The sequence below is a fragment of the Phyllostomus hastatus genome, unplaced genomic scaffold, assembly GCF_019186645.2.
Source record: "Phyllostomus hastatus isolate PE091 unplaced genomic scaffold, TTU_PhHast_1.1 phas_contig_40, whole genome shotgun sequence".
In the NCBI taxonomy this organism is placed as follows: Eukaryota; Metazoa; Chordata; class Mammalia; order Chiroptera; family Phyllostomidae; genus Phyllostomus; species Phyllostomus hastatus.
Genome location: NW_025333872.1, coordinates 14961318 through 14986198, shown reverse-complemented (window position 1 = coordinate 14986198; position 24881 = coordinate 14961318). Strand labels below are relative to the sequence as shown.

Here is a 24881-nt window from a genome sequence, read left to right as displayed (position 1 = left end):
ATGGAGATGAGCCAGATGTATTAACACCCTACATCATACATGGGCAACAGAGAGGTGGTATAAGGGGCTCCCAACCTGAAGAGGTAGAAAAACATCAGTGCTTTTAGTCCATGATACTGTGATACCTCAGTACTTCAGATACTTCTTGAATTTGTTGTATAACGTGTAATTTTTAAAACAGGTGATTCTCATTTGAAACTCATTAATGTGGTTGAGCCACTATGAAGGCTCAAATTTATCAGTTTACTATTTCAGTGCATTAAAAGCACCACGAACTTTCTCTCAGATCAGAGTGGACTTCTGTGGTACTCTGAACTAATTTTCTGGTTCAATGTGATTCTAAGGAAAGCTATGTTGCAATGAAAGAAAGTCATCTTCCAACATCTTCAATTAACTGTTTTTTGCTTTGCTATCAACCAATTTTTAAGTCAAAGGGTTTAATAAAAAGGCAAGAAACAATGAAATGCCCTAGGGGTCTGGAATTTTAAAAGATGTCTTTTCAAACAATTAAAATGAAAAATATTATAAAAGTAATACAAGGTTTGGTATAAAAAGAGAACATAAAACCACATAGAATATAAAACAAAGGTCCCTTGTCCTTTCCCACTGCCTTCCCACATTTCAAATTAAATGGTGTTAATGGTGCAGGTGGATATTCATCCTGTCCTTTTTCTCAGTATACATAAGCAGATATTGTGAACAGTAATTTATAAAATAGCACCAAATCATGTATACACATTCACTTAAGAAAGTTATGGACATTTTTCAAGTTAACATACACAGTTGTTCTCTCTCTCTCTCTCTCTCTCTCTATTACCGGTCTTACAGTCTTCTAATTATATGGATGGATATAGTAATTTATTCTGCCAATCAAAAGATTAATTTTCTGCCTACACCCAGAACTAGTGTTCCATTACCTGTTTCACAGGAGGTGGTTCCTTCTTGCTTATATCAATACGTGGTAAATCAGAGATTCCAAACTTTTCTTGATAATACTTCCGTGTAAATGGATCACAATCGTAAATGAAGAAAGTTCTCCCGAGGATGGTGAGTGGTTTCCCAACGATGAAGTCTTTGGCAGTATACCATTCCAACACCTCTTGATCAGAGATTTCCAGCACACACTGGGGGAAGGTCTCTAACACATTATAGCAGAGAGGGAGGAAAGAGGAAGGAATGAAGATGGGACACACAACAGCAAGGCATTCTTGAGAACCTGAGGGAGTGTGGTCAAAAGTCAGGGCCTCCTCTACACTCCCAGAAGAACATAATGCTGTGTATTTCCATCTGTTGGCAGGACACATAAACAGTATCCCAGATGGTTTCTGTAAAGTCTCTTTCCCATATTCAGCTCCAACTATCACTGCAGGTCACTAACCTTCGCAGAATTAATGTTCAGAAAGAATCATCCCTGGAGGAAAGAATAAATGTCCTTCTGTAGAGTATTAGATATAGGTCGAATCCGAGTCATTGAGTTCAACCTCCCACCCATTTAATCCTTCATCCAACAAACTATTAGTGACCACATATATCATGTACTAGGTATGCCACTAAATACTGAGACTACAACAACTAACAACATCAATAACGTTCCTGCCTCGGTGAAGACAACATTCTGTTTGGGGTGACAGATACTAACAATCACACAGATGATGGTTTTACTTCGATTGTGATCACTGCTCTTAGGACAACCTGACCTAGTCCCATGGCAAGAAGCAGGGACAGTCAGCTTGATGATTACAGTAATTCACACATCTGGGGAATCAACACAATTTTCCAATATCAAATGAAACTTGCATTTTTGGAATAAATCCAGTTTTGTCACACTGTTTTATGAGAACTAAGGATTGACTTGTTTAAGGCTGACACCTGTAGCCTGGCCTCCATGGAAACCATAAGATAGTCAGTTCTGATAATGGGCCACATTGTACAGCTTTAACCACAAAGCCTGGCCACAGAACTCTGATCTCAGGGGGCATGAGAAATAGGCTGGTAACCTCCTATTAATTGCTAAGAAGGGAATGTAGGGAAGGAGGCTAAGGCTTTATTATATCAGACAAAAAGGCGTGCACTCCAGTACTTCATCACACTAAAAGAAAGGTTGATATTTTCTCAGCTGTGTATCTTAAAAGTCCCTCCTCCCAGTGTCCAGTGCCTAACCCTACTAGAGCCTGTTGAGATACCCCATGAAGTCATGGGTAATGGGGTACCCAACTCGTGACTCCATGAATTTCCCTCAGTAAACAATGTTCCAGGAGATCTGGTGTGTGTGTGTGTGTGTGTGTGTGTGTGTGTGTGTGTGTGTATGCATTTGTCTTTGTTTGTTCAGCAATTGTCTTTTTCATATAATGCTGTATTTCACCTACTGATATTATGTTTAGGTCTTTTACAAATATGTTCATGAGTGAAAGACTGTAGTTCTTTTTCTCACTGTGTCTTTAATTTTACTGATTTTACTGGTCATTTTGAATGAATTAGGTTCTTTTTCTTTTCGATGAAAGAGTTTGTATTAAGCTTTAAATTACATGTTCTTAAAATATTTAGCAAAACTGAAAAATTATCTAGACTGGATGTTTTATTTGTAGGAACACTTTTAACTGATTCCATTTGTTTAATGCTAAACACATTTGATTTTTATCTCTTCTTGAACAAGTTAATTTTCCCTAAAAATCTGCTCATTTCACCAAAGTTTTCAAATGTATTGGCATAAGGCTGTTAGTATTATTCCCATATTTTCTGTTTAATTCCTATTGCCTACTTTTTATTTTTAATATTGTATATGTGTGAATTCTTTCTTTTCTCCCTTGATAAATTTTGTCAGTGATTTGTCATTTTATTAGTCCTTTCAAAGAAACAACTTTTAACTTGATAAATCTATTACTTTTGTTTTCAATTTCATCATTTTCAGGCTCTTATTTTATTATTTCCTCCATTTTAATTTCTTTAGATTCATTCTGTCACTCTTATTCTAACTTTTTAAGAATGCCTACCTTATTTTTTCAGTCTTTCTTCTTTCTTAAATAAACACTTAAGACTATGAATCTTCCTCCAAGTAGCACCTTTGATGTATCTAAAAGATTGGAGGGAATTTTTGCTGTCATTCAGTTCTAAGTATTTTCTGAGTTTTCTTTTTACTCATGGATTATTTAGAAATGTGATTTTTGATGTCTACATATTTTTTTGTTACATTTCCAAAACTGAATGCTAGTTTCATTGTTTTGAAGTCAGGAAATATTGTATAAGGTGCCCATTCTTTAAAATGTGTTAAGAATGATCAGTTATGTGTTATATTTGTACTTAAATAAATGGAAAACAAATAGGATTACATCAAATTAAAAAGCTTCTGCATAGCTAAAGAAAACATTATCAAAATGAAAAGGGTACCAAACATATAGGAAAATATATTTATTTGCCAGTGATACCTCGGACAAGTGTTTGATCTCCAAAATATATAAAGAACTCATGTGACTCAACACCAGGAAGACAAAGGGTCCAATGAAAAAATGGGCAAAGGACCTGAACAGACACTTTTCCAAGAAGGACATACAGAGTGCCTATAGGCATATGAAATGACACTTGACATCACTAGTCATCAGACAGATGCATATTAAGGCTACAATGAGATACTGCTTCACACTGGTCAAAACAGCCATCATTAACAAATCAACAAACAAGTGCTGGCGAGGTTGTGGAGAAAAGGGAACCCTAGGGCACTGTTAGTGGAATTGCAGACTGGCACAGCCACTGTAGAAAATAGTATGGAATTTCTTCAAAAAACTAAAAATGGAACTGCCTTTTGACCCGGCAATTCCACAGCTGAGATTATAGCCTAAGAATTCTGAAACACCAATTCAAAAGAACCTAGGCACCCCAATGTTCACAGCAGCACCATTTACAATAGCCAAGTGCTGGAAATAGCCTAAGTGTCCACCAGTAAGTGAGTGGATTAAAAAACTGTGGTACGTTTACAAAATGGAATACTACACAGCAGACAGAAAGAAGGAACTCCTACCTTTTGTGACAGCATGGATGGAACTGGAGAGTATTATGCTAAATGAAATAAGTGAGGTGGTGAAAGACAAATACCATATGATCTCACCTATAATAGGAACCTAATGAACAAAACAAACAAATCAGCAAAATAGAACCAGAGGCATGGAAACAAAGAACAAACTGACAGAGGAGGAGGGCGGGGGATAAGGGAGGAAAGAAAGGGAAGGTCCTAGTTAAAGAACAAGCGTAAATGATGCATGGACATGGACAACAGGGTGGGGATTGACTGTGGGAGCAGGGGATGGGTGGGGCAAGGGAGAGCAATGGGGAAAAACTAGGATAACTATAATAGAATGACAATAAAAAAAATAAAAAATAAACATTGCAGCCCTGGCTGGCGTAGCTCAGTGGATTGAGCACGGGCTGGGAACCAAAGTGTCCCAGGTTCGATTCCCAGCCAGGGTACATTCCTGGGTTGCAGGCCATAATCCCCAGCAACCGCACATTGATGTTTCTCTCTCTCTCTCTCTCTCTCTCTCCCTCCCTCCCTTCCCTCTCTAAAAATAAATAAATAAAATCTTTAAAAAATAAAAAAAATAAAAAAATAAAAATTGCAAAATGTTAAAAAAGGGAAAAATGGGAAATTCCCCAGGTTTTGATGTATTTACATATTGCTTAAATGAATATTCATAATTATATTGTTCACATATATGCTTATTGATTTGTCTCTTTTAATAGTTATTAAAAGAAATGTTTTAATGACTCCCACTATTTTGATGGATTTGTTCATTCTCTGCATAATAGTGCTATAAATTTTTGCTTTATATGTTTTGAAGCCATGTTATTAACTGCATACAAGTTTAGAATTATTACATTTTCCTAGTAAATACAATTCTTACAATATGTAATGATCCTCTTTATTTCTAGCAGTTTTTTTGTCCTAAAATCTATTTGTATTATACTAATAGTCTTTCTTTTGCTATTTGCTTATGCATCTTTTTTGACCTCTGTATGTCCCTATATCTTAAGTATGTTCTTAAAATAACTGTTTCAGAATATGTTTCTATTTTTTACAAGGAAATTCATAATATAGATAACAAAAGTATGGTAGGTCCCAGAGGAGAAGTAGGGTAGGAGAGGATGAAGGGGGGTGAGGAGGTTAAATACACGGTGACGGAAAGAAACTAGACTTTGAATGGCAAGCACTCCATATACAGAACATAGATTATAGAATTGCACACCTGAAACTTATACATTGTTATTAACAAATTTTACTAATAAATTTAATTAAAATGTTTTTAAATGTTATCCCCTCCTATGCCATATTGTCATACAATTTATTTCTACCTTGATATTTTTAATCCCCACAAATTCAACATTGTTACTTCAGTTTGTATACTCAATGTTCATTCAGCTTTATCACACTTTTTCATTTTATTTATTTATCACTTCTTATACCTTAGATCTTACTTCTGGAGTCATTTTCTTTCTACCTGAAGTGAACTCAAGAATTTTTCTACTAAGGATCTGTTGTTAGTAAAATCTGTTTTGTTTGCCTGGAGATGCATTTCACCCTCTTCTTGAAAGAGAGTTTCTCTATATATTAAATTCTATTTTTCTCACACTTTAAGGATATTATTAAACTCTCTTCTCGTGACCACAGTTGCTACTGATAATAAGCTGTCACTATAACTGCTGTTCTGTATGGGTAAATTTGTTCTTGGGGGCTGCTTTTACCATCTTTTTGAATTGGGTGTTCTTAAATTTGACTATGATATATGTGGGCATGGATTTATATTTTTACAAATTTCCTCAGGTATAATTTACTACAATAAGCTGCACATATTTACTGTGTAAATTATGATGTTGTTTGACATATGTATTTATCCTGGAAAAGGCAAGATCAAAGAATGAAAGCCTTTTTAAAGGATACTGAACAGACTTTCAGAACCTAGGCACTTGGGTTCAACAGCTGAATAGTAGAAGTCTTCTGGTGAGCCAAATACACTTCTTTTGGCATTACCTACCATATACTGGTAACCTGCAATTATCTTCAACAAAGAACTTTTAGAATGCATAAAATTAGAACTTTTAGATATTTTAACTCCATGCATAATAAAGTATATAATTTTGATTTATCTTTACTTGAAAGGAGACCCTGGTGGAGAGAACTTTGGAAACATACTCCCATAATTTCCTATTATTGTTCAACACAAACTCTCTGCCTAGTCACTGTCTCTTGAACAACCCCAAACATGCCATACTTATTCTTACTTCCCAACATTTGCTCTTATTCTTCTCTCTAAATTGCTCTTTCTCTCTCTTCTCTGCCATTCTAAATCAGGGTCCAATCCCAGTTCTGCCACAGAGTCTTCTTTATTCATATTAGCTTACATCTCTTCTTCTGAGCTCTGTCTAGATGACATGTCTAAGTTATATAATCAGGTAATCATATACACTTATGTTATTGTTTATGCTTTGTGTACTTCTGTGACTTCCCTCCCTAGTCACTGGAAGTGACTTAAGAACAGTTAATCTAGACTTCTGGCCAGAAGATGGCATAGATAGATACACTATGCTTCTTTGCACAACCAAAAGAAGGACAACAACAAATTTAACCCCCCCCCAAAAAAACACAAACCCAAACAAACAAAAGAACAACCAGGACTGCCACAAAATTTAACTGTATAGAAGTCCAATAACCAAGGAATTAAAGAAGAAACATTCATTCAGACGGGTAGGAGGGGAGGAGACAGGCAGCCAGGGTGGTGAGAATATGCAGCAAGGTGGCAGCTGACAGACCAGGTGGTCCTACATTTGTGTGCAGATAAGTCAGGAGGAACAATGGGGGAGTGAGACAGACTGCATAACCCAGGGTTCCAGTGTAGGGAAATAAAGCCTCAAAACCTCTGGCTTTAAAAACCTGTGGGGGTTGTGGCAGTGGGAGAAACTCCCAGCCTCACAGGAGAGTTCTTTGGAGACACCCACAGGGTCCTAGAACATACACAAACACACCTACCAGGGAATCAGCACCAGAAGGGCCCAATTTGCTTGTGTGTAGCGGGGGAAGTGACTGAAAGTGGGGCAAGAGCTAAGAAAGCAGCATTGTTCCCTCTTGGACCCCTCCCCCACAGACAACACCACAATGTAGTGAAGTGGATAACCTGCCTTGGTGAATACCTAAGGCTCCGTTCCTTACAACATAACAGGTGTACCAAGACAAAGAAAGATGGCCCAAATTAAAGAACAAGTCAAAACTCAAGAAAAAGAGCTAAGCAATGAGAAGATAGCCAACCTATCAGATGCAGAGTTCAAAACACTGGTAATCAGGATGTTCACAAAAATGATTGAGTATGGATGTAAAATAGAGGCAGAAGTGAAGAGTATGCAAAGTGAAATAAAAAAAATATAGAAAACCAATAGTGAAGGGAAAGAAACTGGGATTCAAGTCAATGATTTGGAACAGAAGGAAGAAATAAACATTCAACCAGAACAGAATTAAGAAATAACAATTTTTTAAAAAAATGAGGAGAGGCTTAGGAACCTCTGGGACAACTTTAAGTGTTCCAACATCTGAATCATAGGAGTGTCAGAAGGAGAAGAGGAAGAGCAAGAAATTGAAAACTTATTTGAAAAACCAATGAATAAAGTAAAATTCCCCAATCTGGCCAAGGAAATAGACTTCCAGGAAGTCCAGGAAGTTCAGGGAGTCCCAAAGAAGTTGGACCCAAGGAAGTACAAACCAAGGTATATCATAATTCCATTACCCAAAATTAAAGATAAGGAGAAAATCTTAAAAGCTGCAAAAAAAAAAAAAAAGGAGACAGTTACCTACAAAGGAGTTCCCATGAGACTATCAGCTGATTTCTCAAAAGAAATCTTGCAAGCAAGAAGGGGCTGGAAAGAAGTATTCAAATCATGAAAGGCAAGGACCTACATTCAAGATTACTCTCTCCAGGTTGTGGAGAAAAAGGGACCCTAGTACACTCTTGGTGGTATTGCAGACTGGTACAACCACTATGGAAAACAGTATGGAATTTCCTCAGAAAACTAAAAATAGATCTGCCTTTTGACAGCTATCTCAGCAATTCCACGGCTAGTATTATATCCTAAGAACCCTGAAACACCAATCCAAAAGAACCTATGCACCCCAATGTTCATAGCAGCACAATTTACAATAGCCAAGTGTTGGAAACAACCTAAGTGCCCATTAGTAAATGAATGGATCAAAAAACTATGGTACATTTACACAATGGAATTCTATACAGCAGAAAGAAAGAAAGAAAAAGAAAGAGAGAGAGAGAGAGAGAGAGAGAGAGAGAGAGAGAGAGAGAGAAAGAAAGAAAGAAAGAAAGAAAGAGAAAGAAAGAAAGAAAGAAAAGAACTCTTATCCTTTGTGACAGCATGGATGGAACTGGAAAGCATTATGCTAAGCGAAATAAGCCAAGTGGTGAAAGACAAATACCATATGATCTCACCTTTAACAGGAACCTAATCAACAAAACAAAGAAACAAGCAAAATGTAACCAAAGACACTGAAATAGAGAACGGGCTGGCAGTGTTCAGAGGGGAGAGGGGAGGGAATTTCAGGGGAAAAGGGGGAAGGGTTTACAGGAACGAGTATAAAGTACACATGGACAAAAACTAGGGGTGGGTAGAAATGGGAGGGAGGAGGGGAGGGCTGTGTGGGTGGGATGGGATGGGAGTAAAAGATAGAAAATTATATTTGAATAATAATTAAAATAAAATTAGTTTTTTAAAAAGATTACTCTCTCCAGCAAAGCTATCATTTAGAATGGAAGGGCAGAAAAGTGCTTCCCAGATAAGGTCAAATTAAGTGAGTTTATCATCACCAAGCCCTTACATGAAATGTTAAGGGAACTTATCTAAGAAATAGAAGATCGAAACTATGAACAGTAAAATGATAACAAACTCAACTATCAGCAACTGAATATAAAAAAAAAGACAAAACCAAAAGCTAAGCAAACAATTAGAACAGGAACGGAATCACAAAAATGGAGGTCACATGGATGGTTATCAGTAGGCAAGGGGAGAGAGGAGAATGGGGGAAAAGGTACAGGGAATAAGAAGCATAAATAGTAGGTACAAAATAGACAGGGGGAGGTTAAGAATAGTATAGGAAATGGAGAAGCCAAAGAACTTACATGTATGACCCATGGACATGAACTAAGAGGGGGGGAATGCTGGTGGGAGGAGGGGTGCAGGGTGGAGAGGGATAAAGGAGAGAAAAAAATGGGACAACTATAATAGCATAGTCAATAAAATATACTTATGAAGTTCACACATACAAAAAAAAGAACAGGATTCTAGGTCTGGAAATTATATTTCCATTTTATCCTCCAGAGCACTTAGCTCATGAACTAGTGCCCATAGCATACATTTAAATCTCTTGTTTAATCGAATTTAGAAATGTCACCTCTTTAACACCACAGTTCTAGTTAAAGGAATTATTTAGCTGATGGAAACTTAGCCTTTTCTGTCCCTCTACTGCACGACTAACAGTAACTTTCCCCAAATGATGTTTCCTTTTTTTAAAGGTTTGTTTATTTGTTTGTTTATTTATTTATTTATTTTTAGAGAGAGGGGAAGGGAGAGAGAAAGAGAAAAATGTTAATGTGCGGTTGTCTCTTGTGTACACCCAACTGGGGACCTAGCCCACAACCCATGCATGTGCCCTGACTATGAATCAAATCAGTGACCCTTTGCTTCGCAGTCTGGTGCTCAATCCACTGAGCCACACCAACCAGGGCATGTTTCCTATCTTTTAAAAGAACTACATATATGTCACCACACTGCCTCTCCATATAACTGATGAAAAGTTTGTTAAAATTTGAGAAGCTATAGAACAGGATGATTACATATTGAAAATTTTAGACATAGGTCACATTGATAATGGCAGAGACAAATATGGATCCTGAGATTTCAAGGAATTCAGTTTTAGTGACACTTTTTTTCATGTTACCCTGACTACTTTCCCATTCCTTTCTTGCAATCTACTGTAAATCTAACTTTTATTAGCTCCAGATGGCAGGAATTTTAGGCTCATTTAAGTAATACGAAAGGCCAAAATTGGTACATTAGCACCAATGTCTTAGAACTCTAATAGGGTTGTATAGGAGGCTAAGTATTAAGAATATGGTAGGCAGCAGCTGGATGTTGAACTAGGGTTTACATTCAGTTGTTGCTAGCTGAGAATACAAGCTGTGTTAGCCATTATTCTCATTTTTCAAAAAAATAGATTTTTAATGTTAACTTTCTTAATTTAAAATGATGACAGTTTTTATTCCCTTTTATTCTTTTCCCCAATCTCATTTTCTTCTACCTCACATGCAACCATTCTAATATGCAGCTTTTTATTATTATATGTGTATTATGTGTATTGTTTTGTGTGCATTTTACTTTATGTAAACATTAGTGCATTATACATCTCTTTTCAATTCTTTTTTTATATAGAGCACTATGTTTTTGAGATGCATCCCTCTGCTTTCTTGTGTATTTTATTTATTGCTTCTAATTACTACGTATCTGTGAAGGTATTCCTTCATCACATTTTGTTTATCCACTCTCCCAATAACAGAAACCTCCAATTCCTGGCCCCCAAATAACACCGCATATTTTTAAACAAACTGTGCAGGCCAAGAAATATATGTGGGTATGCTGAATTTAGCCTTCAGACTGCCACTTTGTTTGTAGCCTCTAATCTTGATTTGTTAATAATCTCTAAGACAAACCTCTTGCTCTATACCAGGAATTTCTTACCTCCTTGATCCAAAAAAAAAAAAAAAGGGTAAAGAGGACAAAAATCAATGAAAATTTACAGAGTTCTTTTAGCCATCCAAGCATGAGAAATATTACATGACACCAAGATGACATTTTTGTAAGAGAAAATTCTTAAACTACTAAGGAAGACTAAGTATCCCAGAGAAAGACTGATGGATGGCTGGTGTCAGCTGCGTTTTGCTGTATCCTCTCTCTCCCACCCACTGGGTTATGTTATACCAGCAAGGAAAGAACAAGTGTTGATAAAACGAGGCCCCACCTCTAGGAGTCACAGACATGCCTTTTCCAGTCTTAAGTTATCCCGAACAGAAACTTCCTTCACCACATACTTGAGGCAAGAAGCAAAGCCATGGAAGCCCATGAGGAAGTGGTAAGCTACATCTTTGAATGAAAACAAGCTTGTTTTAGACATGCACTAAAAATCCGATATTAAGTTACTTCAGTTCAGAAGCCTTGCTCTTCCACACTGTACTGAGTCTCCCACAGCTGTTTTGGTGGTGTTTCCTGATTTGGGCATCAGTCATTTCCACCTGACTGTTTCAGAGGCAGCTGAGACCAAGGGGGCAAGTAAAGGAGAGAAATTAAGAAAAGGAGTTTCTTAATTTTTTGAGTTCCTACAAGAACACAGCAAGAGCCTCCTAAGTGTAAAGGGGAATGACCACATTAAGTAACTCCTCTGAGGTCCAAAAAAGGGTCCCAATTATCAGAAGAGGAATCAAATCAAACATACTCGAATCCTTCACCAAAACCTTGGGCATCCGCTGGCGGTTCATCAGGAGTGGAAAGGGATCTCGCCCATCATTCTGTTCATGGACCTCTCGAATTTCTATTGTATCATCCATAAGATAGTAATGAATGATGTAGTTCCGACATTCACCAAACATGCTGTCTGTGTCATCCCAGATTGCGTAGAATCGAAGAACCTTTGAGAAATCCAAAGTAGTGACTTGTACATGAGTTGTACAAGTGGAGGGTTTAACTTAGTTGCTTTGGCATTCATATATCAGACAATAATGAAACAAATTATCTAGAAAGATGATGAAGTAATCTCAGATGGTTTCATAAAAAGGAAATACGAAACACACAAAAATATTTGAAATTACATATCACATGTCAAAAGATGGAAAATATTAATAGGCTTATAAGTTTGTGCTGAAAAAGAATTCACTTTGATCCAAAATATTAGGCAGTGAAAGAAAAGATGAGTTAAAAGAGCAAAGGATACTATATACAGTGGTTTATTTGTATTAATAAAGATACAGGTGAATGGTTTATAGATAATTAGTATGGAAAGAATGTTCATTTATCAGTCTTTTTTTTTTTAGTTCCATCAACACATATCTTCTAGTAACAGTATCAACAACACAGTCTTTAAATACAAAATTATAACAGATATATGATCGGTAAAAGGATGGCCTTAAAAACTATGATCATGCTAGGTAAAATTTTCTGAACTCAAAGGAATTACATTTCTGAGAGAAAAAAAAGCAGCAAAGAAGCATCAAGAGTGATGTCTCTGTTTTCTCTTTCCCTTTAGCACACAAAGGAAGACTGAAATCTGTTCTCTACAATAATGAAACAAATTATCTAGACAATAATGAAACAAATTATCCGGTAGGAAAGCTGGATGGAGTTGAAAAATACTCAGAACATTCTGTACATATACATTAATAGAAAATTTAACAAGGAAGCATCTGCAGTGGGATTTCTGTGACATTACTATTTTAACATTAGAAACCTACATATGTGCAATACCTTTGAAATTTCTCAATAATTCACTTAAGTTTCCCACAGGATTCTATGAGATTAATTCATATTTGGGAGAGAAGTTGCTGGTTGGAAATGTAAAGTGGGAAGCAGATGTAGCTCAGGAATGCTTTAAGATTTAAAAGTTCGGTGGAAGTCACGACAACTCCACTATCACTCCAATCTTCGTTGGACCTCTAATACAAAACTGAGGCATTCCTATACCTCTGACTCTAGATGAAACTAGCAAAACAGTACTGTATTTGGATGGTTACATTATAGATGTAATGTTTCCAAACACACATCTACCAGAACAGCTAGCTAATAAAAACACCACTACATTTGGCAAGGAGTAAAGTTACTAAGGTGCCCAGGTCACTTACTTGTTTGTCAAAGGCAAGAAACTGCTTGAACTGATCGAAGTCCGATGGAGTGACATACTTACGAAGAGGCTGTTTCCGGAGTTCAATGTAAGGATCAAGAGCCATTGTCTCAGGTGGATTTAATTCAATTCCTTGACTTTCCAAAAATACCTAAATATTTCAAAATTAATACTGATCATCTTTCTAGAGGCTTCTTAAAGTAAGCATTAACTGATGGAGTGAAACTAAGTGTATTAATTTCTATACCACTGCCCAGGTTAACCATTAATTTGTGATTTGAGGCTGTCCTAGCAGTACTGAGCCTCCAATTGACCCAACTCAGTAATGCAGATAATATTTGATAATTACCTTAAGTGTCTGTATTATAAAATTGATAGGCAATACGATAACCTCCAAATATGAACTCAGCTCAGTGACATTTAGTTAGGTGCCCAAGTACAGAGTAAGGGCTAGGATTACCTACATACACCAATGTGAAACCCAACCACAGCTTCAAACAATAAGCAGTTCACATCAGGTATAGGGACAGGCTGCACAATGGCAAAGTTAAGCTGAAGTCAAATTCCCAGCTTTCCAACTCATTTAAAACAAGTATATGATTAAGTCTTCCCTACACAATAAGAAAAGAAAACATACCCATTGAGACCAGAAAATATTTTAGCAAAACAGGAGAGGCAAATTAAAGTGTTTAAATATAACTAGAAAAAGATTACGGAAAGCATTTGAATTTGGCACGATCTTAGATTTTATGTTGCTAATCATCCATAAATATATTATTTTCAGAGTCACTATCTTTTAATACAACTTGACATTTTCTTCTTAAAAGCACCACAATGAACTATGCCTTTTTTTGATTATCCAAACAAACAAAACAAAACAACAATTACATGACATCTGCTTACATTCTGGAACTGGAAATTAACCTGAAATCTGGGTTTCTTTTGGGAACTGTGTGGTTTGCTTTTGGAGAATTCAGCAGAAAATACACAGAACACAGAGCCAAAATATTTGGTCCTAGTATCAGCTCTGCTGCTAATGCACTTCTAATCTTAGTATTTAAAGTTTTACTAGGCAGTCTCCAATATCCTTCAATATTAAAATATTGTGATTTTAAATGTGTATTAGAACAAGTGAGCTGGAGATAATGACTAGCAATAAAAATTCCCTTCTCCCTTGAGATGGTGTATTAATGTAACAGGATGATTGATTTAAGCATTTAATGGGTGTTTTACTCCTTTCTGTTGCTTTCTACAGATAACCAGGCCCTTTGTAAACCTTACTTTAGGGATTTGGGTGGAATGTAGAAGCTTCCTGATGTTGACTGTACTTTCTTGTCTCTTAGATAAACCCTAAACTCTTTGAGGCGGTTGTCCTAAAGTGTCCCAGAAGGGGAGAGAAGGGAATGGCTTTGAGGGCAACAGGAGAGAAAGGGGGAAATGCTCCCAGACCAGAAATTAGACGTAGGTTGGTCTCAGAAGAGCAAGATTCTACATGTGACCTGTAGGGGTGCTCTAAACAGCCAGTGAGATGCATTCAGTCTCAGGCATTCAGGATCCCAGCATCTTACCAAGCACCAAACATCAGGGTGGTGTCCTTGGTCACTGGACAACCTGAGAACCCTGACAAATGACTCCTTTAGGTATGGGAGTGCTTCCTTGTTCTTAGGGCTTGGAATCTTTGGCAAAGCTGAGAGTGAATAGAAATATGAGCTCAGTTGGATTGGGGGCTCAAGTATTTTATTGATTATGAAATTACAGTTGTCCTGATTTTTTCCCACTTTGCCTCCCTTCCACCCAGCACCACCACTCCCTCAGGCAATCCCCCCACCATCGTTTATGTCCATGAGTCAAGCATGTAAGTTCTTTGACTACTCCATTTCCTATACTGTACTTTACCTCCTCATGGCTATTCTGTAACTATCTGCTAGTACTTCTTAATTCCCTCACCTCTTCACCCATTATTCCCTACAATCTTCTCCCATCTGGCAACCATCAAAACACACTCTGCATCCATGATTCTGTCTTCTTCATGTTTGCTTAGTCTGTTTTTCAGATTCGTGTTGTTGATAGACTTGTATTTTTGGACATTTTATTATTCATAGTTTTATCTTCTTTTCTTAAATAGGTCCCTATAACATTTTGTATAATAATAGTTTGGTGTTGATGAACTCCTTTAGTTTTGTCTTGTCTGAGAAGCTCTATCTACACTTTGATTCTAAATGATAGCTTTGCTGGGTAGAGCAATCTTGGTTGTAGGTCCCTGCTTTCATCACTTTGAATATTGTCTGCCAGTCCCCTTGTAGCCTGCAAAGTTTCTTTTAAGAAATCAGCTGATAGTCTTATAGAAACTCCCATTTAGGTAACTAACTTCTTTCCTCTTGCTACTTTTAAGATTCTCTATTTTTAACCCTTGGAATTTGAATTATGATGTGTCTCGGAGTGGGCCTCTGCATCCATCTTGTTTGGAATAGTCTTTGCTTACTGGACTTGCATGTCTATTTCCTTCACCAAATTAGGGAAGTTTTTTTCATTTTTTTCAAATAGATTTCCAATTTCTTGCCTTTTCTCTTCTCCTTCTGGTGCCCCATGATGCAAATGTTGGACCTCTTGAAGTTGTAACAGGAGATGCTTACATTATCCTCATTTGTGGGGGTTCATTTTTCTTTTTATTGTTGTGATTGGTTGTTCTTGCTTCCTTACATTCCAAATCATTGATTTGATTCATGGCTTCATCCACTGTACTGTTGTTTCCCTGTAAATTGTTCTTTATTTCAATTATCATGTCCTTCCTTTCTGACTGGGTATTTTTTTACACTGCTGAGGTCCTCTGTAAGTACCCTGAGCATCCTTATAACCAATGTTTTGAACTCTGCATCTGGTAGATTGCTTATCTCCATTTTGTCTAGCTCTTTTTCTGGAGTTTTAATCTGTCCTTTCATTTGGGCCATGTTTCTTTGTCTTCTCATTTTGGCAGCCTCCTTGTGTTTGTTTCTATGTATTAGGTAGAGCTGCTTTGACTCCGTGTCTTGGTAGAGTGCCCTAAGGTAGTAGGTGGGCTGTAGGGTCCAGAGGCACAGCCTCTCCACCACCCATGCTGGGTACTCGAGGTACACCCTATGTGTGGGCTGAGTGTACCCTCTTCTTGCAGGTGAGCCTTGGTTGCTGTTGGCAGATCAGTGGGAGGAATTTACTCAGGTCAGTCAGCTGCAAAGATTGGCTGTGACTACTTACCACTAATCTTCACCCTCCGTGGAGGATTAGCTGTGCAGGGGCAGGGTGGTGGTGCTCAAATGTGGTCTGTAGCTGTCCATTGGGTGTTCTGGCCCTAGGGTTTCCCAGGTAATGTAGGCCAAGTTCAGCTCCCAACTGTGTTTTGCCTGGGGCCACCTTGCATAAACTATAAAGCAATCTGAGATGGCTGTTACTTGTGCTGGGCATGAAGATTCCCAGGTGAAGTCAAGCTGTGAATCTAGGCTGGTAGCTTCTAGTGTGGGGCCTGGGGTTCACTGAGGCCAGATGTTGCTCATTTGATAGGATTTAGGAAGATGTGAAGCAGGAGCCAAGACCAGCCATTCAAATGGAAAAGCAGCTTGGGTGGGCCTGTAAACTGGGTAGGGCAGCATCTCTAAGGATCTCCAAGACAGATCAAAACAGTGTTACTGGATCCAAGGGGGAATGGTTTAGCAAAGCGACAATGGCCTCTGCTTGACTTGATGCCAGATACTTTAGTTTCTCCTTGTATACCACTGGTGCCTTTCAAGCTACTACTCCAGTGCTGGAGCTCAGAGGGACTGAGTCTGAGTAAGTTCGTGTGTGGGTTCTTTAAGAGGAACTGCTTGGAGCTCCAGCAGTTTCTTCCACTGACTCAATCCCCACTGGTTTTTGCAGCCAGAAGTTGTAGGGACTTATCTTCCTGGTACTAGAACCCTGGGCTGGGGGGCCTGATGTGGGGTTCCTTGCTCCTGAGATATCTCTCCCAAATTTTTATCATGTTATGTGGGTGAGGGACCAGCTCCTTGTACATCTGCACCCTCTTACCAGTCTGCATGGATGCAGTTTCTCTAATTCCATAGTTGTCAGACTTCCATTCAACCTGGTTCTGAGTGATGGTTGTTCTATATTTTAACTATAATTTTGATATGGTTGTGTGAAGAGGCGAGCTGTGTCTGCCTACACCTCCATCTTGACTGGAAGTGTTTTAAGTCATTTTAAAAAATAATATTTTTGCACCCTGGGTGGTGTGGTTCAGTGACTGAGTACCCAGACTGCGAACCAAAGGGTCACTGGTTCCATTCCCAGTCAGGGTACATGCCTGGGTTGTGGGTCAGGTCCCCGGTAGGGGCGTGTGAGAGGCAACCACACATTGATGTTTCTCTCCCTCTCTTTCTCCCTCCCTTCCCCTCTCTATAAATAAATAAAATAAATCTTTCAAAAAATATTTTTGCACATTTGCATTTATAGAGTAGGATTCACATCTGTTTTACTAGCTGTAATACTTCAGTGAAGATAATAAATTCTAAATCTCTGATTTCTAGAGCTTTATTTTTTAATATGTTCAGTTTATTATGTCAATAGGACCAAACATTTATTTATTTGGTGTAATGGGGAGGGGGTACAAAGGGATGGTGGTGGTGATATATTTAAAGAGAGGTGGCTCCTTGTTCAACTCACTCCCTACAGACAGCTATCATTGTTACTTATTCATAGGTCCAGCCCTAATGAAAACCATCAAATTAGATAAGATGTGCATAATTTTTATACTGGTAAAGGAGCCAACTTCTAACCTGACAGATCAATTATTGAAAACATTAATTCAATCTAATCATCAGTGTCCAAAATACACAGCTTTAGTCTATTACAGTCATTAAATACAGTTTATCCTCATTACTCACAAATTCTGTGTTTGCAAATTTGCCTACTTCCTAAACCTTATTGGTAACCTGCAAATCAATATCTGCAGTGCTTTTGAGGTCCTCCGCAGATGTGCACGGAGTGGTGGAAACTGGAGTTGCCTCATGCTCACATTCCTAGCTGAGGGTGAACAAGATAGCATTCTGCCATGTTTGAGCTTTTGTACTGAAAAAGTATCCTTAGCGCCACTTTTCTCACTTTGTGCTTTTTGTTGGTGATTTTGTGATTTAAAGTGGTCCCCTCCTTAGTGACAAAGTGCCGTCTCATATTCTACATGAGACATGAAACTTTCATGTACTCATATTACACATGAGTACATGAAAGAAGGCTGTGATATGTACTTAATGCCACTAAACTATACATCTAAAAAGTGTTAAAATGGTAAATTTTATGTTACATATATTTTACCACAATTTTTTTAAACCAGGTATGATGTCCCTGAAGGAGAAAATACATGTGTTAGATAAGCTTTATTCAGGCATGAGTTACAGTTACAGTGCTGTGGCCATGAGTTCAATGTTCATGAATCAACAATATATATGTTAAGATGGCATCTTGAAACAAACACACATAAAATAAGCTTATGTATTGATGAGTTGATGAAAATATTATGAAAAGAGACTTGTAGGAACATAACCCTGTGTTTCTCCTAAGAGTAATGGTGCAGTGTTTGCTAATTAAGCATTTGTGGTAATTTAAAAGAAATAATTACCATGACTAATAAGAATTGGCCAACTGGCTTAGATCAGCTGCACAGTGATTAACTCGCAAATGTTCAAATTGTCCATGAAGACACAATTGTAAGAATGATTTTAATGCCTCAACTTAATGTAACATTTTTGTAATTTCTCATTGTAGGTACAATTCTGAAATTGCCTTTGATTAAGAGGACCTCAAAAACCTAAACAGTGACAGATCAAAATATGCCTGAAGGGGACAATATCCCAAAGATGGCCTAGCACCTCTACCTTCTATATTATTTTTCTCTGCTGCTTTAGGATAACACAGATACCGTTGTGCCTTTCCTTACTTCCTTGAGGTTTTCGTTCATGTGTCATCTTATCTGGGAGGCCTCTCTGATCGACCTTTATACAGGGCAACCTCCTCCAGCTCCCATCCCCTTTACTCTGCTTTAGTTTCTTCTGGAGCTCTTATTAGAATCTGATATATTATGAATGTATTTGTTTACTGTTTTCTCCTCCAGTGAGAATGTAGTAAGAGCTGTTCTTTATCCTTGACACCTAGAACAATGCCTGGCATATAGCAGGTACTTGATAACTATTTGCCAAATAAATTACTAAATTAAAAAAAATTAATGAGTGAATTCATAGGAGCTCAGTGCATGGTAACAATCTGTCTCATCTGGCATTAGGTAATATGAGATTAAAGCCATAAAATGTCAGAAACTATCTTTGCTTCCAGAAAAATTTTTAACTAAGACAAATTTTTTTGAATTCCTTATTACCTACATTTTATGCTAAAGAAAAAAGATCTTGCTCTCTTTCTCAATTGTAGGAAAATCTATATTTATAAAATAGAGAAAGTGGAGAGTTTTTGTTAATATAAAAAGGTGTTTTCCTTTTAAAATGGCTTTATTTCAGGAATTCTTTAGACAGCAATTTTCCCTATTATATAGCAAGTATGATTTACAGAAAAGTATAAATCGCACAAAAAAAATTTTAGGCTCATATCTGCTAATAGAGGAAGTACTATTTTTGTGAATGCAAACTTCAGATAAATTGTCCAATGCCTCTTTCATATTTCCACCCCATGAAGGGTGCTACCTCCCCTACTCTCTATTTGACCTGGCATGTGAACTGGTTTCTTATCAAATGATAAGGCTATGACAGGAGTTTGATTTTATTTGAAAGGCTATGTATAAATATCATTGTGAAAAATGATATCACTACATAGTGCTGGCACATAGCACATACAAGGAGGGGACCAAAAAAACTCCCCTGGAATTTATTTATAAAAAATTGTGTATTGATTTTTATATGTTTAAACTTCAGTCACCTTCAAAGTAATCTCCATTTGATGCCATACACCTATCAAAACTTTTTCTCCCTACTCAAAACAGTTTTTAAACTCATCCATTTTGACACCTTTTACTGCTTCTGCCATTTTTTGTTTCACCTCTTCCACATCAGCAAAATGCTTCCCTTTGAGGACTTTTTTATCTGGTGAAACAACAAAAAGTCACTCAGGGTGAAATCAGGTAAATAGGGAGGGTGGGGCATGAGGATCATGCCACTTTTGGTCAAAAACTGCTGAACACTCAGCAAGGTGTGGGCAGGTGCACTTGTAAATCACCATCATGAAATGGACAAATGTGTTGAGTCTTCAAAAAAAAAACAAAAACTAACTGAAGCCGAATGCAGCCTCTCACAACAATGTCAGCTGGTACACTGATACAGATGGGTTCCTGGAACACTAATCTAGCAGGGGAAGCCTGCACTACAAGGGTCCTGCCCTCCAAAAGGTAATTCCATATTTTTGGGGTCCCCCCTCATATACCAATACCAAACCAACCTATATAATAATCTATCCAAGATAGACTATCTAACCCTAATAAGTTTATCCCTTATAAATTAGAATGCCTCAGACACCAAAAGTTCCAAAAATATATACTATACCTGTGTGAATCGGTCACATTCAACAATGCGGAAAGTTTTGCCATAAATTGTAATGTTTATTCCTCGATTTAAGTCCTTCCAATGGTAATGGTCTCCCCGGTCATTCTTGGCTAGCCGCTGGCGTTTGATTAACTTGCCTTGAGGGATCCCCGAGTTTTCCACAACGGGCTCTACCACTGACATGCTGTCATCTTCCAGGTAGTAGTAAATGTTCACTTGACGGATCCTATAATGTTCCTCAGTTGACATAGGAACATCTTCTTGGAAATACGCATCAAATTTCAGTACCTATAACACAAAGAAAGAAGAAATGGTGTTGTATTCATTTCTCATCCAAAAAATATCAAGTACCTCCTATAAAGAGAATCACTCAGGGAGATTGGAATATTCATCATTCCTATCTTCTAAATCAGAGTGCCAAATTATGACCCAGGGGACAAATCTACTCCTGCCACCTGTTTTTATATACAAGCTAGGAATATTTTTTTACATTTAAATGGTTTTAAAAAATCAACAGAATACAATTTGACAATATATGGAAACCACATGAAATTCAAATTTCTGTATGCACAAATGAAGTAATTACATAAATAATCAATGCTCATTTGCTAATGGCTGCTTTCCCATTACAAGGGCAGAGTTGAGTCACTGTGATTTGTATCCCCCCCAAAATTCATGTTGAAGTCCTAACCCTCAATGTGACTGTATTTGGAGACCATATTTGTGTGAGATCCTTAGAGTGGGGCCCTAATCCAACAGAAATAATGACATTCATTCTCTCTCTCTCAGCACACACTGAGGAAAGGCCATGTGAGGATACAGAAAGAAGGCAGTTCTCTGCAAGTCAGGAAGAGAGCCCTCACCAGAAACTAAATTGGCCAGAAGCTTGACCTTGGTCTTCTAGCTCCCAGAGCAGTGATAAAATAAAGTTCTATTGGTTAAGCCACCAGTCGGTGGTATTTTATCATAGCAGCTCAAGCAAACTAAGATAGCTGCTAAGCCCAAAATATTTTCTATTGGTGCTATACAGAAAAAGTTTACCCACCTCTGCCCTAAATACTCAAACTGTGTGTAGACTATTTGCTAATGTGTTCTTTTATCAGATGGCTTAAAGATCTTAAGCTTCACTTCCATGTCAAAAATCCCTCTGAGAATTTTTGGAAAGAGTAAGAAATTTGGATAAGACTATGACTTTTCAGTTAAAAATGAAAATGAAGGCTCAAGTCCATTTCTTTAGAAATGGAGTTCCTTGCAAATGCATAGCAATGACATATTCATTAGAAAATTGATATGAATAACTCTCAAATCATCAGTCCACCACAGAATCTACCATTGGTGACATGTAAATTGTGCTCAGAAGTATGCATATACATGATCGAGCAAGACCCAGTCCTTTGCAGAGCATCAGTATCAGTGTGAAGTCAAAATGGCCTATCTATAATACATTTAAACAACATTTAAAAATATAAAAAGCTTATGTTGGCATGCTTTGGGATTAATTTCTAAATTCCTGTTATTCTGTTTTTAATTTTTTTTTAGAGAGAGAGAAAGTATTAGAATGATGTTTTAGGTAGGCAAGTGTTGCTCTTATTCAGGTAAACCTAGAATAAGAGCAAAAAAACCCCAAAAAAACAAAGAGACCCTTTAGTAAAGACACAAAAATGGCTCAATGAATAAAAAAGAGGAATTAATTTTATACATAAGTGCCATTGCTAAAAGGTACAGAGTCTGCTGTGTAAGAACAAGGTGAAAACCAAATGAGAATAGGCAATTGCACAAGAGAAACGTGAATATAGAGGAGGGAAGGCCTTGAAACTCATAATAAAAAGATGAAATGGGTTAATGTAATAGAATGTTTAAAGGAAAAGTAATGTGGTAAAAGTAAAATATAAAAATTATTTTAAAGTAACACTTTAGATCAACTGCAAAGAACTGAAATGGGGACATGCTCACTCAGGACAGAATCAGTAATTCATATATGAAATGGTCTATTGAGCTGCAGATTTATAAATGTCACGAAATGACACAAAATGTCAGAGCCAGAAGTCATCAGCTGTTCAAACCTCCCTGTTTTACAAAGGAGGAGACTTGAGACTCAGAGTGGTAGAGTGACTGGTCTGAGGCCACAGAACGGGTGAGGGGTGTAGCTAAGCTCAGGCACTGCCCTTCAGATAACAGGTGCTATAGTGGTTCAGAAAAGGAATCTCTGTGAACTAAAGTGGGCAGAGAAAGTTTAAGTGGAGGGGACAAGAGTGGGTTCCAGCAACAGAAGCAGAGGAAACAAACCCAGCAGCGGTATGCAGGCTATGAGGAGGCGGAAGGTGCTCACGTGGGATCACACTGAAAGCCCCTCCAACAGTCCAGGTCTATGGCAGTAAATTAACCAGTGATGGAAAAACAAAGAGAGGTTAGGTTGACTGGATTGATAGTGAGGAAGTAGGAGGATGGGAGCCAGATGAAATACTGAGAAAGCATAGTGCTGGGAATATAGTGATGATTCTCACAGAAATAAAGACATTAGGAAGATAATTTTGTAGGTCAGATGATGAGTTTGATGTTAGACTTGCTGAGTTTAAGTGACACCACAAGTTGATATTCCTGGGAGAAACTAGGGATGCAGGACTGAGCCTGGGAAAGAAGTCAATAGTATAGAAAAATCAGGATGACTCAAACATTTTGACCCAAGCAAATGAGAGCATGGAACTGCTATACTGATATGGGAAGCCTGGAATGGAGCAGATTTGGGGGTGGGGAGACAAATCAGGAGTTAAATTTTGAACATGTTTAGTTTAAGATGTCTTTTAAACACTAAAGAGGAGATGTCAAATAGGCAATTACAAATTCCAGACAAAGCATAGCATCATCAAGTAAAGGACATTTCAAGCCGTGAGTCTGGACCAAGGGAGCGAGCACACACAGAGAGAAGACCAAAGACCGAGCCCCGTGGCACATCCACGTTCCTGTGCTGTCTGTTTCCTCAGGTTGGAAGGGATGGAAATGCCGTTGCCAACAGGAACTTGGCCTTAGATGGGAGGCAGGAAGGAAATACACATACATTTTAAAGACTAAAATAACCAGAATTTCTTATATTCTATTTAAAACTTTTAAATGACAATGAATTATTTAAAAAAAATATTCTAGACTATGCCATATGATTGCTACAGGTGATTCCTAACCTTTGTGCACCTACAGTAATGAATTGTGACCATCGATTATTTTGTAAAATCTAAAAAATTACTTTTGAAGCAAAAGGGAAAATAAAGATACAGCCCAGTCTTTGCTTTATATTCATTTTAGAACATTCAGATTATGTAGAGAAAAGAAGTAACTGATTATGTATATATGGTATATTCAGTTCTAATAGAAGAGACTGATCATTCTGTTAACTGCAGCACTAAATTCTCAATTCACTGGTTATTTGGGAGTTTGTAGTCTGACATAAACAGTAAGTGGTAAAAATTTTACCTGTTAAAACACCACCTAGAAGTTTTTTCTGTCTTTACAATCGTTTTTAAACATTTAATATGGATTAGTTTGCCCAATAAACACTTGCGTTTCCTTTGGCATATGATCTGCACATACAGCTAAAACTACATGTTTTCAACATATAATTCAGTGTTAGAGAGCCAAGCTAATATGTGAGGTCTCAGGTAAATAATACTGTAACCTCTAAGATACTACTTATTTATTTCATTGTTAATCAGAAAAGCACTTACTAAGAATAGAATCAAGAGTTCCATGCTCCTCCCACAGAGAAATAACTGGGGTAGAATATAGGCAAGCTTTTTAGCAAGCAGTGAGGATAACATTAACTTTCCCAGGTAGAATAAGATTGTAATGTATTACGTAGAAAGGAAAGGAAAAATAGTATGAAACACTGTACTTAAAGATGTTTTTTTTCTGGAATTTTGCAGGTGGATGGATTCCTAGTTATTCTGTATTCTAACCTAATTCTATAAATGAGGACACTAGAGAATGTGACTCCCTAAAGTCACAACACTAGTGGGTAGAAGACCTAGAATTAGAATCCAGGTCTTCTGTCATCCAGGAAGTGCTAAGACTGCCACCATAAACATGAAAATATTTGCAATTACTTCAAGACTAAACACAAAAGTGCTGAATAAATATTTTCATATCACATACAATTATGAAAAGCTGAGTCACAGTTTTTATTATTTTATTCCATTATATATGTGGGTTGCATGTTAAGCTTCCCAATTTTTAGCAGTGGCACAGATGATATGAGAATTTTATTTGTTAAAAAAATAATTCACCTCAGTTTTTAAACTAATATTTATTGAGTAACAATCACCGGGAAGCTAGTCCAGGTAGGAGGAACAGCATGTGCAAAGACCCTGTAATGGGGGGGGAAATGTGTTATAGTTTCGAGAATATAAGAAAACTAAATCTAC

At 37.4% G+C, this 24881-nt stretch overlaps 1 protein-coding gene across 2 annotated transcripts in view; it reads right to left on the bottom strand.

Moving 5' to 3' along the window:
* The window catches only part of EFHC1 (EF-hand domain containing 1), a 71155-nt gene that overhangs the window by 31781 nt on the left and 14493 nt on the right, over positions 1-24881 (bottom strand). For both annotated transcript variants that reach the window (XM_045843609.1, XM_045843610.1), the window contains 4 exons: positions 20470-20757; positions 12924-13073; positions 11525-11717; positions 918-1138 (listed from right to left, as the gene is read on the bottom strand). In XM_045843609.1, the coding sequence (XP_045699565.1) occupies positions 918-1138; positions 11525-11717; positions 12924-13073; positions 20470-20757 (852 nt within the window). The remainder of the gene's footprint in view (positions 1-917; positions 1139-11524; positions 11718-12923; positions 13074-20469; positions 20758-24881) is intronic.